This window comes from Oncorhynchus masou, chromosome 24 (assembly GCF_036934945.1).
Source record: "Oncorhynchus masou masou isolate Uvic2021 chromosome 24, UVic_Omas_1.1, whole genome shotgun sequence".
In the NCBI taxonomy this organism is placed as follows: Eukaryota; Metazoa; Chordata; class Actinopteri; order Salmoniformes; family Salmonidae; genus Oncorhynchus; species Oncorhynchus masou.
The window spans coordinates 21,771,473-21,790,374 of record NC_088235.1 but is presented as its reverse complement, the minus strand read 5'-3'; the positions used below and the strand labels follow the sequence as shown (position 1 = coordinate 21,790,374).

General features: G+C 41.0%; 2 protein-coding genes across 3 annotated transcripts in view; both read right to left on the bottom strand.

The window, feature by feature from the left end:
- Positions 1-8,076, bottom strand: part of LOC135511909 (rho GTPase-activating protein 27-like) — a 43,477-nt gene extending 35,401 nt beyond the window's left edge. For both annotated transcript variants that reach the window (XM_064933430.1, XM_064933431.1), the window contains exons 1-3: positions 7,770-8,076; positions 5,804-5,997; positions 4,796-5,609 (exon numbers count right to left, since the gene is read on the bottom strand). In XM_064933430.1, coding sequence (XP_064789502.1) covers positions 4,796-5,609; positions 5,804-5,883 — 894 coding nt within the window. In that variant the 5' untranslated portion in view covers positions 5,884-5,997; positions 7,770-8,076. The remainder of the gene's footprint in view (positions 1-4,795; positions 5,610-5,803; positions 5,998-7,769) is intronic.
- Positions 8,077-10,992: 2,916 nt separating this feature from the next.
- LOC135511908 (protein phosphatase 1G-like) lies at positions 10,993-17,544 on the bottom strand. Its single transcript, XM_064933428.1, has 11 exons — positions 17,465-17,544; positions 16,927-17,069; positions 15,401-15,470; positions 15,183-15,268; positions 14,157-14,286; positions 13,549-13,982; positions 13,124-13,231; positions 12,657-12,891; positions 12,378-12,507; positions 12,155-12,254; positions 10,993-12,038 (listed from the first exon to the last, which is right to left on the bottom strand). The coding sequence occupies exons 2-11, from the start codon at positions 17,035-17,037 to the stop codon at positions 11,850-11,852; spliced, it is 1,593 nt and encodes a 530-aa protein (XP_064789500.1). The 5' UTR covers positions 17,038-17,069; positions 17,465-17,544; the 3' UTR covers positions 10,993-11,849.
- Positions 17,545-18,902: the final 1,358 nt, after the last annotated feature.

Below are 18,902 nucleotides of genomic sequence, written 5' to 3'. Positions count from 1 at the left end.
GAGAATGATTTACTTCAGCTTTTATTTCTTTAATCACATTCCCAGTGGGTCAGAAGTTTACATACACTCAATTAGTATTTGGTAGCATTGCCTTTAAATTGTTTAACTTGGGTCAAAGTTTTGGGTAGCCTTCCACAAGCTTCCCACAATAAGTTGGGTGAATTTTGGCCCATTCCACTTGACAGAGCTGGTGTAACTGAGTCAGGTTTGTAGGCCTCCTTGCTCGCACACGCTTTTTCAGTTCTGCCCACAGATTTTCTATGGGATTGAGGTCAGGGATTTGTGATAGCCACTCCAATACCTTGACTCTGTTGTCCTAAAGCCATTTTGCCACAATTTTGGAAGTATGCTTGGGGTCAATGTCCATTTGGAAGACCCATTTGCGACCAAGCTTTAACTTCCTGACTGATGTCTTGAGATGTTGCTTCAATATATCAACATAATTTATTTCCTCATGATGCCATCTATTTTGTGAAGTACACCAGTCCCTCCTGAAGCAAAGCACTCCCACAACATGATGCTGCCACCCCGTGCTTCACGTTTGGGATGGTGTTCTTCGGGTTGCAAGCCTCCCCCTTTTTCATCCAAACATAACGATAGTCATTATGGCCAAACAGATCTATTTATGGCCAAACAGTTCAACCCAGAGGGCATTTCTCCAAAAAGTACGATCTTTGTCCCCATGTGCAGTTGCAAACTGTAGTCTGGCCTTTTTTATGGCGGTTTTGGAGCCGTGGCTTCTTCCTTGCTGAGCAGCCTTTCAGGTTATGTTGATATAGGACTTGTTTTACTGTGGATTTGGATACTTTTGTACCTGTTTCCTTCAGCGTCTTCACAAGGTCCTTTGCTGTTGTTCTGGGATTGATTTGCACTTTTCGCAGCAAAGTACGTTCATCTCTAGGAGACAGAACGCGTCTCCTTCCTGAGCGTTATTACAGCTTGTGGTCCCATGGTGTTTATACTTGCATACTATTGTTTGTACAGATGAACCTGGTACCTTCAAGCGTTTGGAAATTTCTCCCAAGGATGAACCAGACTTGTGGAGGTCTACAAATGTTTTTCTGAGGTCTTGGCTGATTTGTTTTGATTTGATTTTCCCATGATGTCAAGCAAAGAGGCACTTAGTTTGAAGGTAGGCCTTGAAATACATCCACAGGTACACCTTCAATTGACTCAAATTATGTAAATTAGCCTATCAGAAGCTTCTAAATCCATGACATAATCTTCTGGAATTTTCCAAGCTGTTTAAAGGCACAGTCAATTTAGTGTATGTAAACTTCTGACCCACTGGAATTATGATACAGTGAGTTATAAGTGAAATAATCTTTCTGTAAACAATTGTTGGAAAAATTACTTGTGTCATACACAAAGCAGATGTCCTAATCGACTTGCCAAAACTATATAGTTTGTTAACAGGACATTTGTGGAGTGGTTGAAAAACAAGTTTTAATGACTCCGACCTAAGTGAATGTAAATTTCAACTGTAAATCCACTTCACTTACTGTAGTTCAATAACCAAAAGATACTTTTTCAAACTCATGTTGCCATGATGTTTAACAGTTCTTTGGAAAACGCGATTGCATGATTTTACTGTAATTTCTTTACCAAAGTTTGAATCTGCACAGTTCTTCCACTAAATTTAATATTGTACATTTTTCAGTGGAAATTGTTAAAAGTAGTCATTGTGCATAGGCCTGTATGGTTTGTTAAACTTTGAAATCAATGTTTTTTTGTTAGCATCTGTCGTTCTGCCCCTGAACAGGCAGTTAACCCACTGTTCCCAGGCCGTCATTGAAAATAAGAATGTGTTCTTAACTGACTTGCCTGGTTAAATAAAGGTAAAAAAAGAAAAAAAATCTACTTATTTCAGGAATCTGTAGCACATAGCACATCATTACAACTCTAGAATACAGGTTGAAGGCTCTCTGTACATTCTGTTTGATTAAAGATTATTCATCAGAATTTAAAATGCATCCACTGTACTGTACACAACTTCAATGTTACAAAAACATTTTTTTAGCATATGTTGATTTGGATGCATGAAAATAATGACATAGCTGGGAGAGGAAATGTATAGAATGTGCAAATAGCTGGCACTAACACAAGAACTGTGAATGGATCCCATGCCAGAAAGGACAGAACTATATAGTGCACTACTTTTGACCATAGGGACCAAATCCCTATGGGGCACTAAATAGGGTGCCATTTGGAATTCTGAACTTGTTGATGCATAGCAGCATTCAATTATCATCCAGAACAGCCTAGCCAATCAACCATCCCAGATTTTTTATTTCCCCTTTATTTAACTAGGTAGGCCAGTTGAGAACAAGTTCTCATTTACAACTGCGACCTGGCCAAGATAAAGAAAAGCAGTGCGACACAAACAACAACAGAGTTACACATGGGATAAACAAACGTACAGTCAATAACATAATAGAACATCTGTATACAGTGTGTGCAAATGAACTATTTACCTAGAAGGCTTAAAATCAGGAAACAATGGAACTAGCCTAAGGTACATGTACTGAGTAGCGATGAGAAATGACCAATAATGTTAGCTTGATTGTCAGTGTGCACAGCCTATACACACACATACACACACACACACATACACACATACACATACACACACAGCATGGTTGGCACTGCCACCTAACCTAAGCCCTGAGTAGCTTCATCGACTAAATTCAACTCTATACCCCACACATCATCATGGAAACGGAACCTCTATTGTGGGACAGTGGGGCTCCACTTGAGGGGTCCTGGATAGTCCACATGAGTAACAGCTCCTGTCTGTCCTAAATGCACTACATAGGGAATAGGGTGCCACTTGGGATGCATATCAGTGTCCCAACAGGCAGGGGAAGGTGAGGGGGTCATTAATTCCACTGGGGAGGATTGTGGAGAGCCACCAACCAGCTCTCTGGAAGTTTCAAGTTAGCAAATTAGTTCAAATTCTGTTATAGCAAATGTAACAACAATGTAGGCCTACTTTACAGACTACTTTCAAACTCTGCACACTAGTTTATACAGAAATGTAAATGTTTACACATTGCCACCCGCAAGCGCAACAATGTAATAAATGAATTCTCAGCATTGAGAAGGATATAAAATGTTCGTTCCATGCTTGACAACATCCTGATACTAGGAATGGCCTACGTCACTTTACCTCGGAACAGGTGAAACAACGATGAAAAGCAGACTCGCGGAATGTTTCAGCTTTCTCAAAAAAACGATGTTTCTTCACTGTGACGCCTGTCAAACCAACCAACTGAAGTCAATGTAATTTGCGTTTGCAAAGTGTTTATAGTTTTTTACGGCGGTATAATTCTCGCCAACGTCACCGGTGCTCTGGCAACAGGTAGCAGCTAGAAGCTACAGCCAGTCGTTTGGGAGTGGTTTGTTGGTAGCCTAAGTTCCTGATTAACTCTTTCCTTTCTGGTTACAGTAGGTATGTATTTGAACCAGCCGAATTTACCGGTTTCTAACCTGTTCTGTGGTTGCCCCACCAACTCCCCTAACCCCCACCCACATTCACGAAAGTAAAAAAGAAGAGGAAAGAAAAGGTAGAAAGAGGATTCCCCTTTTGGGAAATCTCAGATAGTCAAATGTTCCAATCAAATTGCATAGGTCCATACACCTAACAGTGATTGTGTCCTGCGAATCGTATTCCAGACAGGTGTACCGAAAGGACCAGATAGAGCACTTGAATCAGCTGGGCCAGACCCTACAGTTGCATTCTAGGGGCAGTGGCACCCCTTACCCCATTGGACTGGCTTACAAAAGCAAAAGGGCTTGTGTATATGAGATGCCACAGAATAACACATGGAGTCTACTATAGCTAGTATATGCTATGTTAGGAATCTTTCCATACATTAGCAGGGATTTTACCCTTTCATGGATAACTTGTACGTCTGTACAAGACAACAGCACAACCTTCAAACTCACTGCATTCTGTTATCCATAAACTCACCATGTATCTTTAATGCAGATCACAAGGCTCACTTACTGAAAACATATTTTGAGTCATGCTTTTGGAACCCAGATGGTATAACTATTTCCCTGAATGTGATATAGTTTGTGATTCATTAGCTGAGTCCTGTTGACCATATTAACTTTTGGGAAATCTGAAAGAATAAGTCATATGCCTAGTTCTCATCTGTTTGTGATTCATTTTTGCATCCCAAATTGCACCCTATTCCTTATAAAGGGCACTACTTTTGAACAGAGGCCCTGGTTAAAAGTAGTGCACTGTATATGGCCCTCAAACTCAACTCTGAACCTCGAAGCCAGTTCCGCTCTAATCAGTGACTGATTTAGACCTGATATATAAGGAATAGGGTGCCATTGGGGATGCAACCATTGAGTATTTCCCAGAGTATAACAATAATTCCTCTGTGAATCTTGGATAAAATCTCTCCTTTTCTTAAGATTAACACAACAGGGTAACGACAATGAACAAACCAAATAGTGAACATAGTGATTCCCAACCTCAGTAATAATTTCTTCAAAAAGCTGAGGGAAAAAAGCATTGACAGAGCATTGCAAGGTTTGATTACTTCTGTGCTTATCCATCAGACCTCTAATGCTTGTCTGGATGCCAGTTCTACCATGACTGAACAGCACACTCTGATGTCAGAAATTAGTAATACCAGTTATTTTCTCTGAAGTTCCCATCCAACTCACATCCTTTACAAATGGCCTCATGTAAATCATTATGAAGTCAAATAAAATACTTGCATACTATAAATGTATGTAGGATGTTATGAATGTCTACAGTGAAACTTAATCTTACCTGAGCTGTAGCGGAAGGGGCTGTAACGTCAATCGGACCAGAAGTTCGATCCAGGCTCTGCTGTTGTTCTGCTGGTGTTTCAGTTGAACCCAAAGATCCAGCCAGTTCTGTTCCCACAAAGTCTGTCAACTCTGAGTGCGGGGTATCTGATATAGTCTCATAGATATCTGAGTCCTGAGATAAATGAGATAGCCCACTAGGATCCCCTGGCAGTGTTTTCGTTATCCGGCCATCTGAGATCAGCTGTTTATCTTGATCCTTGATAAGTGTAAGAGGGCTTGACTGCAACTGGGGAAGTCCGCTTGTGGGCTCAGCTGAGACATGGAGCTTTAGGGAACAGTGCTGCAACATATCACCAAGACCTTGAGCGTCTGAGGCTGAGGTGAATGAGAAACCTGGAGCTAAACTTCGCCTCTTCAGATCACGTGGCGGGATATCTCTAGTCTCGTTATTGGAGGTCTGCAGTCCCACCATGGTCTTCATGTGCTCATAATGCTTGATATCCTCAATGTCGAGTGAGACCCCGAACGTGGACATCCTGAGAGTGGTGGCTCTCGCAGAGTGATCTGTGGACATGCGGACCTTCGTCACAGCACCTGACCATTGACCTTTGTTAGACATGTCCAGTGGCTCTCTGTCAGTCGTTGACTGCAAGAATGTGTGACTCTGAGTCCCAGAATGAGTGAGGTCCAGTGGGCCCTGGGTCTTCACAGAGAGCTCTCTCACATACTTGGCAGGGATATAGAAGGGTTTGGTCCTCTGGTCCTTCCGGACATGCCACCAGTAGTCGTTGGTCCTGGAGACCAGGATGTACCTGTGAACATTAGAGGCCCCGAGAGGCAACGTGAAGAATGTGTTTGGGCTGTGCAATGATGCATGTGTTGTTAAGTTCTATCATCTATATCATGTTGTCTGATCTGTTCCTTTGTAATTTTACTTTTTTACCTAAAGACTCATTTCCATTTTGTGAAATATTTTCTGGACAATAAAGATTTTCAATTCAATTACCTCTCGTTGGGCTTGATGGAGACCAGAGCCCCGTCCTTGGCTGTGTACTCATACTCAAACTGCACCTGCACCATCGCCATGTTACTGTAGTTAGGCCTACAGTTACTGTAGGTAGGCCTAGTTAGCCGCTCTGCTGGCTGGAGCCTCTATGTTGAAATGCAGATGGTCACGGTTCAAAAGAGTTCATCTTGGAGCTGGAAACATTCAAAACAGTACATTTCAAATGGGCATATCTGACTTTGTGCGTCTCAAACAGCACCCTATTATCTTTATAGTGCACTACTTTTTTAACCAGGGCACATAGAGAATAGGGTGGGCATTTGGGACATACACACATTAAAAACATGATGAAAACAAATTCAGATCCAGTAAACTGACAGGACTCCGGCCATACAGTTGTAGACATTTGGAAACCTCAACATTATCGGAGTCATTGAATTATATACATGTGTTTTAATAGGATCTCTGAGGTGGGAGTACTCAGTTACTAACGTCATAGTTGTCCTCAATCAACATGATCCACTTCTGCCTTACAGATTATCATCATAAAGAATGCAGTGACCAGTAAGGCTGGACAGGCAGATATCAGTAAAGGTTGTCTCCCATCGCTGTGCATAAAAATACTGCTACAGGAAGTTGCTGCCAGCAGTCACTACAGTTCAGAATGTCAAAACTTAAAGAGTTCTATAGACTCACAACACAGAGCCCACAGAACAGGAAGCCTGTAGCCCAGCACCAACCTGGGTTGATGATGCACAGCTCACTCCATTGTCAAGCTGCAATCTCAGTTTGCCATATAAGGCCTCCAGAAACACGGGGAGAACTTCCGAAAACAAAGGACTCAATTCCTTCTTCTAATTTCAGTAGTGACATCATTGATAACCAGGACCAATAACTGGTCAGAAGTCCAAGTCTATTCCCTCTCCATACTAACCCATTCAAAGTGAGTGGACCAACTGATCTGTCAACATGACAGTTGTTTTTTTGTTGTCAACTGACATAATACTTAGTTCAATTGTTCTAGTAAGAGTGCATTTTAAATATTTTCTTTAGGAAAGGGTCACTTTCTGAACTTGATATAGCCTATAGCAACAATCCAACCCTAAATTATAAGGAGTCAGATAGGGGTGGCAGGTAGCCTAGTGGTTAGAGCGTTGGAGCTGACAAGGTTAAAATCTGTTATTCAAGGCACTGTTCCTAAACCGTCATTGAAAATATGAATTTGTTCTTAACTGACTTGCCTAGTTAAATAAAGGTAAAATAGTGCATGGAAAACAGAAGTTAAACATGATTTCATCCACACTAAAGGGGAGACTAGCAGATATTAAACATGATTTAATCCCCACTAAGGAGGCCTAGCAGAAGTTAAACATGATTTAATCCCCACTAAAGGGGACTAGCAGAAGTTAAACATGAGTTAATCCCCATCAAGGGGGTCTAGCAGAAGTTAAACATGATTTAATCCCCACTAAAGGGGACTAGCAGAAGTTAACTATGATTTCCCCCTTAGTGTGACTAGCAGAGGTTAAACATGATTTAATCAAAACTAAGGGGGCCTAGTAGAAATTAAACATGATTTAATCCCCACAAAGGGGGTTTAGCAGAAGTTAAACATGATTTAATCCCCACTAAGGGGGCCTAACAGAAATTAAACATGTTTTAATCTCCACTAAGGGGGCCAAGCAGAAGTTAAACATGATTTAATCCCCACTAAGTGGGCCTAGCATGAGTTAAACATGATTTAATCCCCACTAAAGGGGTTTAGCAGAAATTAAACATGATTTCATCCCCAGTAAAGGGGACTAGAATACATTAAACATGATGTAATCCACACTAAGGGGGTCTAGCAGAAGTGTTGTTCAAAGGGAATCTCATGTTAAAATAATAATGCACATTAACAGTACATCAAACTTTTACAATAAAACTAATGTAATTCAAGGCTTGACAATACAGTAGGTATTCATACCTGGAGGTGGGCATACAGCCAGAAGACTTGTACAAACTCTGTCCTCTACTCTCTGAATGTTCAGTGGATCCCAGACGTTAGAGTAAGTTTAATAAATCTACCATTTGCATTAATTTCCGTCATATTACACCTGGTAAATATTTCTCTTTTAGCATCTATTTTCCAACACATTACAGTTCACTTGTCCAAGAATGTTTTGAGCTCCTGTAGTGTCGGTTATAAAGCCTAGTTGTCTACCACGGCGCTGTGTGTGTGTGCACAGGTTTCAACTTGCCTGACTGCCTCTGTATCATTTCCTGTTCTACTGACTGTGTAAAGGAACAACAATGAGAGAATGGAGACTGGGGGACAGGAACACACACAGAGAGCTATGAAAAATGGGAGTGACTCAATTTATAGTTCTATTCAGTCCCTCATGAAACATCATCTGGTTTCCTATGAGTCTGTGACCAAACTGACTGTTACTTCCCTTTAGAACTACAGTGGGGAATATTCTCTGGTTATAGGCTAACAGCCATATGAAATTGATAAATTACAAACAAATATGTGTGTCTCCTATGGGCCCTGGTCAAAAGTAATGCACTATATAGGGAATTAGGTACTGTTTGGGATGCAGTAATTGTCAATAAGTGTTGTCAATAAATACCCTCTAGCCTACATGCCAGTGTGAGTTTCTGCTGGTTTAGCATTATATGGCAGTTGGCCAAAAAGGGGAAGCAAACACTGGTATCAAGATTATTTCAGATCTTGGTTTTGTTAGGAATCACATTCATTTAGCCTCAGAATATTTTCATCTGGCCTCTAAAGAAAAGCAAGTCAGTAAATTGAACAGTAAAACCATGCCTCACCCATTCTCTATAGGAGTGTTTCCCAACAGCACACGTTGTTGTTGTTGTAGTCCCGGACAAGCACACCTGATTCAACTTGTCAAATAATCATCAAGACCTTGAGTTTTTTTTGTTACCTTTATTTAACTAGGCAAGTCAGTTAAGAACAAATTCTTATTTTCAATGATGGCCTAGGAACAGTGGGTTAACTGCCTTGTTTGGGGGCAGAGCGACAGATTTGAACTTCGTCAGCTCTGTGATTCGATCTTGCAACCTTTCGGTTACTAGTCCAACACCACTAGGCTACCTGCCACCCCAGTTGAATCAGGTGAGTTTGTCAGGGGCAACAACAAAAACGTGTGCTGTTGGGAATACTGGAAGACTGGAGACACTGGCCTAGAGGAGGATGTGACAGAGGTTGGATGCCTGAATTTCCCTCTGTGGGGAATTTAAGACATAATATTTAAAGAAACAAAACCAATGTATATCTGGTTTGTCACAGAAACTCTATTTCTGGGTTCCTGCCGCTCTGTCCTTCAGTCTAGACTACACACCAAAACTATGCACTTTAGTGACTACATTACCGACAACCCCCAGCCATGTAACCTCTGACCTTAGTGATGACAACGTCTTTCTTCTGGCTGAGGCAGTGACAGGGGTCCACACACTGGTCCTCTGCTGCTGGGTTCCAAGCCTGGTACACACACACACACACACACACAGAGTGTCTGTTACTGCATGGTACACACATCTCGGTGTGTATGTCTGTTTACTGCATGGTACTCACACTCACTGGGTCCATGAGAAAGACGCGTGAGGCGGCAGTGAGGTTTACCCCTCCCCCCTCCGGCTTTGAGTGACAACAGCATGATCAATGGGCTCCCGAGTGCGCCGCTCTGTATCTCCTAGATGACCTGAGCCCGCCTCTTCTGGCTCATTGTGCCATCCAGACACAAATGGGAGAGCGAGTTAAAAAGGCCAGCTCTTATTGAGCAGTTTCAGCACCCCTGAACCATTAATTTGTTGTAATTGCCAAACACCCCTTATATCTTATTAGTGTACCTGCAAGTCACACCACTTGTACTGGCCATAGTTCGCCATTCCCTGCGCTCCTCACTCAATCTAGCAAATGCCGTCAGAGTGAGATCGAGGTCAAATAAGAATGGACTCACTGGACTATTCCTCATGTTTCTTTTATTTGACCTGTGTTTAGTGTGTGCATGTAATTATAAGTACTCTCCAACATGTCATGGGGTTTTAGTTGGGTATTTCTAAGACAGAAAGGTATTTACCATATTCATAAGGTTTATAAAGTTGTTCCTATTCCATGTGAGTCATGCTGCTTCAGCGGACTAAGGCACTGCATCGCAGTGTTGCGCAGTCACTACAGCCTGGGGTTCGAGCTTTCACTACAGCCCAGGCTGTGTCATTACCGGCCGTGACCGGGAGTACAACAGGAGGGCGCACAATTGGACCAGCATCATCTGGGTTAGGGAAGGGTTTGGCCAGGGGGGCCTTACTTGGCTCTTGCGGCTACATGTGGCAGGATGGGCACCTGCAGGCTAACTTCGATCGTCAGTTGAACTGTGTTTTCTCTGATACATTGGTGCAGCTGGCTATAATCGATTTATAATCGAATTACATCATTATCATACATGTAAATCCATGTCGACTCAAGTATTCTTTTTTTTTTTATAGGAAATTGTTGATGAACCTACAGTTGATGTATTCATAAAAGAATGCAGGTAATCATTGCTGATGACAAATATGGGCAGTGTGATTTTCAGATTTAAAAAAATAGATTTTTTGTTACTGCATACAGGATGAGGGTTTACTCGATTCGAGCACTAAGACGTGTACCACAAACAGTCTACTGGCTATGTGACATTCAGATTGTGTTTTATATAGGATATTGTTTCAGATGGCTGATTCTCACAACAGCTGGTTGGGGATGTTCATCAGAACACCTATGTGGTAGAAGAAAACACCTCGGCCCAACGTGTTTAAAGAACTTTCCATTCCATCTGGTTAATGTATACCTATTATGACATCTTTGTATCAGATTTTAACTGTTATATATATTGAAAATCTAAGATGAAGAAAGTTTGAATGGTATGGAAATTCCATTTGCTTTTGGATACCAGCATCAAAACTTTGTTCACCAAGTAAAATAAACTAATCTCACTCGTATTTTGGGAACAGTAGTTCCAACTAGCCTGTGTACCAGTCAGTTTGTGCTTTCATTCCACTCCTTGACTGCATAGAATGATCGCGTAAACATGCTCGTTCCAAACCATTTATTTTTTAGGTATGGAACTATTGGCATGATGCTTTAGTGCTTTGCTACATGATTGTGCAACCTTGCCATATCCATCACTGATTAAATAGAAACAAAATTACAGATTTGTCAACTTTATTGATTTAGGGAGGGAAAAAAATATTCATGTGATTGTTCATGTGGAACTCAATGTTCTCTGAAAGTAATAAATGTACTAAAATATATTTTAGTATCCCTTTAACTGAGTGGACCTTTTAGTCCAGCATAAAACATTAAGTGGAGATTCTGTCCCTTGAATAGTTAACAAAAGCATTTGCTAAACCTGGACCATAATCGAGTAATGCAAAATTCAAGGCATAGTTAGAGAAACCAAGGTAGGATGTGCAAACCAAGGTATGAGAGACATTTAAATAGCAAGTGGCCTTAACTCCGCAGGTTGGCTAAGTTCCAGGAATCAGTGAGTGCAAGGAATGTAAAATGTATTCATTAAAATACAGCTAGTATAAAATGTTACATGAATTGAATAATTGTATATGTTTAAATCTATTTAACTGTTGTAGTTTCTCAGTGTTCTGTCAGGGTACATGTGCCCAATGCAAACAGGGATTGTCCTGGTAAAGTAGACAAGATGTCACTCATCACATTTAAAATGGATTCGTAATTACAATGGTGTCAGAAGTATGCACCAAATGTCACATTGATCCATAATTAAAGAAAATGCATTTATTCAATTAACAAGTATATACATAAAGGGCGTGGTGACAAACAGTACACTAGGAGTCACATTTCCAATGGGGCAGATAAGCAAAATCAATTACACACCAAGAAAATGTTTTTCTGTTTTCCATTTATTCTTGTATCTTGGGACAATTAACTAAAACTCATCCTATTCCAGAGACCACTGTCTTTAAAAGTTTCCAGAGAAAAAGTCCTGGCTTGTGAAAAGGACTGGAGCTATTCTACTTGTTGGCAGTTCTATTCGCTTTTTGACTTCTTGCTGTCATTCCCGTTCTTCTCTGGGATAATCTCTTCAGGCTTTCTCTTATTGGTGATCTCGGCCATGCTGTTGCCAGGGTGAGCGCCGAACGTGATGATGATGCAGGTCATGTTGTCACAGCCTGTACCATCTCCAGACGTATCAGGTGCAAGGCAATGGTCAAGTAGCTACGGAGACCAAATAAAAAGTTCACAGTTCATTGTTAAAGAATGAAACATTTTATGCATACAGGGGACTGATGGATCAAGGTTTTAAAAATTATTAAAAAAGCTATATCTCTTACCTCTTCAACTATGGAGGACAGAGGCCTGGCAACGCCACTGGCATCAGGCTTTATTTTCTGACTGACAAAGTCCACAACATCCTGACTGCTCATGACGTTCCTGTGGATGACACTCATTAAGGAGGAATTCAGAGGTGGTTCCATTTCACAAATTGATTATTGAAGTACGGCCTAATTTAAGAGAAAACAGTACTATAAAACGCTAGTATCAAACGAGCTGTACCAGATTCCGTCGCATGCAATGACCATGAAGTCATGCTCCGGGTTGAGGGTGAGCACTTTGACGTCAGGCATTGAGGAGATCATCTGCTCCTCTGGGCCAAGGGCCTTGTTTCGTTTGTAAAAGTGATCGCCTGAAAACACAACAAAGGTCATTCAGTTATGTCCTTTCAGTCTGATGCCCGTTCTTCAACAGCAAGGCCATTCTTTACTGGAAACTATGCCTGATATTTCAATCGAAACACGAATGCCAGGGCTAGGATATGCAGGAGGATCCATTTACCGATGGCCCTGGAGAGGTTGAGTCCTCCGTTGACGCGGCCGTCCATGGTGACCTTTCCCCCAGCATTCTTTATCCTGGCCAGCTCCAGCTCATCCTCTGGCTTGTGGTCGTAGGACATGTCTATGGCCTTGCCCTTCTCAGACACCACACAGCGGGAGTCCCCGGCATTTGCTACAATCAGCTGTTTCCCTCTGATCAGAGCCACCACCGCTGTAGTGCCACTGTCTGAGCCAGGCTAGGAGGGGTAGAGACACAGAGCTCTTATCGGAGAATAGCCGCCTTCAGTTTAATCCAGGTCAAAACACAAAGGCAGGATAGAATGTTGCATTAGCGAGACAAAAAGTGACCACTACTCCAGATAGACATGAACAGCCCCATTACAACAACCAGGGCTACTCAGGCTCTCCATTCAGGTTTATGTTTCCTTTAGGGTTATGGCAGGATCTAAATTAAGCTGTGTATTCTACCTCTTCTTTTCCATCCATTCCGGGGTAGCACATCTCTTCCTCCTCATCCTCTCCCTCTTCAGTGTCTTCCTCTTCATCATCACTGCTTTCACATTCCTCACTGCCATCCTGTAGAAACATAATTACATCATTAACCCACATACGATTCTTTCAAAAAAGTATAAAAAGCTTAGACTGTTTAATTGTTCAAATCCTGTGGGGGAAATCTGATCCAGCAGAGATGACCAACCCTCCTCCTGGAGAGCAGTCCTTCTGCAGACATTTTCTTCAACCAGAATCTCAGACAATAGCTGCCCACCAGGACGATGATTATCTTAACCAGGTGAGTAAGAACCGTTGGCAAAAGCCTACACACCCAGTAGCTCTCCAGGTAGAGGGTTGGCCAGAGTTACAGTAATTCCTGAAGGCTTGTTCTTCCACCTCACCTCCTCTTCACTTCCCTCATCTTCCTCTTCCCCCGACTCGTCACTGTCCTCAAAGAACTTGGAGCTGGTATCTCCCGGAGCCGGGGCCGCTGACGAAGAGCAAGAAGGCCCGGTGTCCTTCTCTCCTTCACAGGACCCTGCTGCTCCTGTCGCTGAAGAGCTGTCCGCTCCTGCTCTCCTGCAGGCTCGCAGCTTGGAGAATCCTGCACCACCACCAGCCTTGGCCTTCCCATTGCTGTCCATCTCACCCTCCACTTCTCCATTGATGCCCTTCTCCCCATAGGAATGTGGTTCAACTTCCCCAGACTCTTTGTTGCCCTCCGGAGAGAGCTTCTTGTGTTTGAGTGCATTGCGGTTCTGTCCATAGCGAACGAGCAGCTCTTCAATGGTCAAGGTGGCCTCCTCATGCAAAAGTTCCGCCTCCTCATTGTCCACTAACAGAGGGAAAGGAACACACGGGTTTGAATTACAAATTATTTGTTTTGAATAATGGTTTATGATTCCAGCCACAGGAACGTCTAACTACATATGAAGCATTTTGCTACATCCGCTAAACACGTATGTGACCAATAGTTTTACTAGATCTTGGGCAGTTGGAGTCGACTCACAATCATCTTCTTCAGCAACTTTTTCATTTGGTGCTTCCTCTTGTGGGCGGCCAGCGATCTGAACAAGCTCTTTGATCACTTCCTCTGTGGTCACCCTGCTATCAATTGCCAGAAATGCATCCTCCAAAGCCTGAAACACATCGACATGCATCCACCCAGTAAGACAATGTATGCTCCTATGGAGGAAAGTTTGACAAAGAGCACAAGATCTACAACCAAAATTGGTCCTCACTTTAATATCGTTTAAAGATGCAATATTGCAGAAATTGCTCCACCATTTCCTAGTTGCTTAAATTCTAATAGTTTGCCGAGTTTCAGTTTGTGACAACACAAGCAGTCATTGTGTAGAAAATCATTGTACCGTCTAAACCGCTGTGAAATATTTTCCATAACCAAAAATGTAGTATATTTACAGCTGATGGACAAAAGACCCAATAACGAAACTTTACGGGAAGCATAGAAATAGAGCACATAGAACATACACCTCGTCGACTTGCTTTCAATGACTGACATATCTATAAAACACATTTCAAATAAAATTGTATTTGTTACACGCGCCGAATACAACAGGTATAGATAGAACTTACCGTGAAATGCTTACTTACAAGCCCTTAACCAACAATGCAGTTCAAGAAAAATATAATATTTACTAAACAAACTAAAGTACAAAATATTTTGGTCATGTCACCCAAAATGTTACATTGTAGCTTTAAGAGTGCCCAAAATGCATTATTTATTGGTAGGCCTGTTTAATTGTTACATATCCAACAGAAGGTAGCCTCGTGGTTAGACCTTTGGGCTAGTAACTGAAAGGTTGTTGATCAAATCCCTGGGCTGACAAGGTAAAAATCTGTCCTTCTGCCCCTGAACAAGGCAATTAACCCACTGTTCCCCAGTAGGTCGTCATTGTAAATAAGAATTTGTTCTTAACTGATTTGCTTAGTTAAATAAGGTTAAATTGTATTTTTTAAACTACCCATGTCAAAAGGATTCCTTTCCCTAGCCCAAATGCATTCTTCCACTCACCTTTTGCAGTTTGCCATCTTTGTAAGCCTTTTGTTCTTTAATGGTATCAGGTAGGTACTTGGAACAGTACAATGCAACTTCCTCACCTGTGAAGGCAAAAGCATTTTAAGTAATGATTAAATTAAAGTAACTGGCTTAATAGTCTCCGGTATTAACAAAAACAAGGTTGTGGTATGCTCAAAAAAGTTGCTCTTAGGGATAGTAAGAATACACAGTACCTCCATGTCCATCATACACAGAAAACATGGCCGTTTCATCATCCAGTTCTAAAATGCAGTTGTGAGCATCCTGTTGCAAGAAACAAAAACATTTTACTCTCATGGAATCCCAAATTCACAATCTGATCCTCATACCGAATCAGTGGTGTAAAAATACTTTAAAGTACTGAATTTGTTTTTTGGAGGTTACTTTACTACATTCCTAAAGAAAATGAACTTTTTACTCCATAAATTATCTGACACCCAAAAGTACTTGTTACATTTTGAATGCTTAGCAGAACTGGAAAAGTCAAATTCACACACTTATGAACTGAACATCCCTGGTCATCACTACTGCCTCTGATCTGGCGGACTCACTAAACACAAACGCTTTGGTTGTATATTATGACCCTGGCTTTCAGCCCCTTTCTGTAAATAAAAAAAGAGAAGAGTGCCACCTGGTTTGCTTAATATAACTTACTTAAGTATATTTTAAACCAAATACATTTAATCAAGCAGCATTTTACTTGGTGACTTACTTTTGTTATTTTCTATTAATGTATCTTTACTTTTACTGAAGTTTGGCAGTTGGGTAGTTCTTCCACCACTGTACCTAATCATCACCAGCGTCCAATTCACTCAATCACCCCCCTACCTCTCTCAGGTAACTATTCCCCAAGTAGTTGCTGTAAATGAGAATGTGTCAGTCAACTTACCTGGTAAAATAAAGACACATTGCACCTTCCATCAGATTTTATAAATCATTAAATCAGACTAGTGCAATTTGAATGTGAAAATGTAATTGGATGCATTTGTTGGCACAGTCTTAATGGTATGCACATCTTACAGACGTGGCTTTAAAGGGGAACATACCAAATAAAATTTAGCGTGGAATCTCCATATCAGTACATGCAGGAAAGTTAGCTACATAGCTAGCTAGTTAGCCTTGTAGCTAGCTAACAATTTAGCTACCCAGCTAACGATAGCTACAAACAAAGTCTTCCTGCACAACAACGTTGAGTTTCATATTTAAGCCTCAACTAAGTTAACACTATGACACATTAATGGTTGGTATCATATAGCTAGTTACCTAAGATGCCAAACTTTAAAGTTATGTAAGGACTACCTATCCCGTACAGCCCTTACATTCCAGTGTTTTACTTGCTATATTGTATGTACTTTGCCACCATGGCCTTTTTTTGCCTTTACCTCCCTTATCTCACCTCATTTGCTCACATCTTATATAGACTTGTTGATACTGTATTATTGACTGTATGTTTGTTTTACTCCATGTGTAACTGTGTCGTTGTATGTGTCGAACTGCTTTGCTTTATCTTGGCCAGGTTGCAATTGTAAATGAGAACTTGTTCTCAACTTGCCTACCTGGTTAAATAAAGGTGAAATAAATAAACAGACAGTTAAATAAAGCTTTTTATTGTCGTCTAAACCAAATCATGTCATTCGCATTCTTGCTAGGCGGTAACTAGACAATATTGGCAAAGAACTACTGATGAATCCAATCCAATAATGTTTTTAGATCATCTTACCTCCATAGAGACACGCCAGCCCTGCATGGCTGCAAAGCCGAAGCTCATCTTTTGGTTTCCACCATTGGAAGAGGACTTCACTGTGTTGGGTTGCGACAAGTAGGCTCCCATGATGTAGCTACCAACAAACAGTGGGTTTCAATCTGGTTGGTTTTGGAAAATCCGATTTAACGTTAGCAGGACAAAAACATGGTGATCAATTAAATTACACAGATGCTCCAACTTCATCTTACAATTCCTTATAGCATACAGTGGAGTATAAACATTGCAATTGTCGCAAAGGGCTTCCTTATTATTATTGATAGCTAACGTTGGCTAGGCTAACAAACGAGCATCGCTAGCTACAGTTGTTACTCGCAAACGAGCCATTTCCATTACAGAGATGCCAAATGGGAATCTTCAAACACCATCAACTGGAAGATTATAGTTGCTATCAAAACATTTCTGGCCTGTGAGTCACAATTTGAACATTGTACGGGAAAATACAAGCACGTGTACTGCAAACGTTAACAACATAGCTAGCTAGCTATAAACATACCTCTCAAAAAGAACGGGAGACATAAAGGAAGCGGAAACGCTGTGATGAATGAGAAACACGCATGCCTATTTGTGAGCGGGGCGTTCAGAAAGCGTCCGTTCAGAAAGTGCGCCAAAACTTTATCTGCAATGAACGAAGATGTCAATGAGGTGTCGCCAAAGCCACCGATTCTAGTGTGGCCAACAAACGTGGGAGAAGATCCCTATTTCCCAGTGGTGTAATGTACATACGTAAAAATACTTTAAAGTAGGTGTTTGGGGTATCTGCACTTTACTTTGTCATTTATATTTTTGACAACTTTTACTTTTACTTCAATAAATTCCAAAACAAAATGATGGTAATTTTACTCCATACATTTTCCCTGACACCCAAAAGTACTCGTTGCATTTTAAATGATAAGCAGGACAGGAAAATTGTCTAATTCACACACTTATCAAGAGAACATGCCTGGTCATTCCTACTGCCTATGATCTGGTGGACTCACTACACACATGCTTCATCTGTAAATGATGTGAGTGTTGGAGTGTGTCCCTGGCTACCAGTAAATAAATAAAAGTTACAAAATGTGGCCACCTGCTTTGCTTACAATAAAGAATTTGAAATTATTTTCACTTGTACTTTTACTTTTGATACTTAGGTATATTTGAACAATTACATTTACCTTTGACACTTAAGCATATTTAAAGCCAAATACTTTTAGACTTCCACTGTTACATGAGTCATTTTCTATGAAGGTATCTTTAGTTTTACTCAAGTATAACAATTGGGTACTTTTTCCACCACTGCTATTTCCTTTGCTCATTTCTTTTACTTTTAACATAAAGTTATTTAATTGGTAGACATGAAAGAGAGGCTAAATACGCAATCAGTGGTGTAGTGGGGGGTTTACGCAGGTGTACGTTGTATACCCACGTATTTGGGCATTGTGTATAGGCCTGCTAACTTCTTTATCCCCACGATGCATATCAAAGTAGTGTAGCGGAAGTAGGCTATACGCCATATGAATTAATAAGGCTGATGGAACAGATCAGGGCCTGGTTTCTCAATGGCATGGAACACTTACGAGTGTTAACGATGTATCTTTCCTACAACCGGTGAAGATGTAGGCCTAACATGCATTTCCCAAAACACCACACAAAAAGAATGTTCGCTAAGTGCTAGTTGGAGCATGTGTCCATAGGGCTGCTGATAGGATTGAAATAAAGGCTCTCTGATCAGCTTTCTCCATTCAAATATTACCTTAACATTATAATTATTTCACAATACTGACGAGACCTAGAGAGATATTACCACCTATGACTGCAAATACTGAGGCTGCTTATTATGAAGCTTATCCAATGAAAATGCACAAAATCATTAATTTGGCACATCATTGTGCACGTTAGGCTACACATCATGAAATATATTGAGACAAGTTTCAGATAGAGCCTACAAGAAG

Coding starts and splice junctions, on each gene's coding strand:
- LOC135511908 (XM_064933428.1), bottom strand. CDS start 17,037: ATGGGAGCCTACTTGTCGCAACCCAACACAGTGAAGTCCTCTTCCAAT. Junction 15,269..15,400: donor TGTGTATGATGGACATGGAG/GTACTGTGTATT, acceptor TTGCCTTCACAG/GTGAGGAAGTTGCATTGTAC. Junction 12,892..13,123: donor GAATGGATGGAAAAGAAGAG/GTAGAATACACA, acceptor TACCCCTCCTAG/CCTGGCTCAGACAGTGGCAC.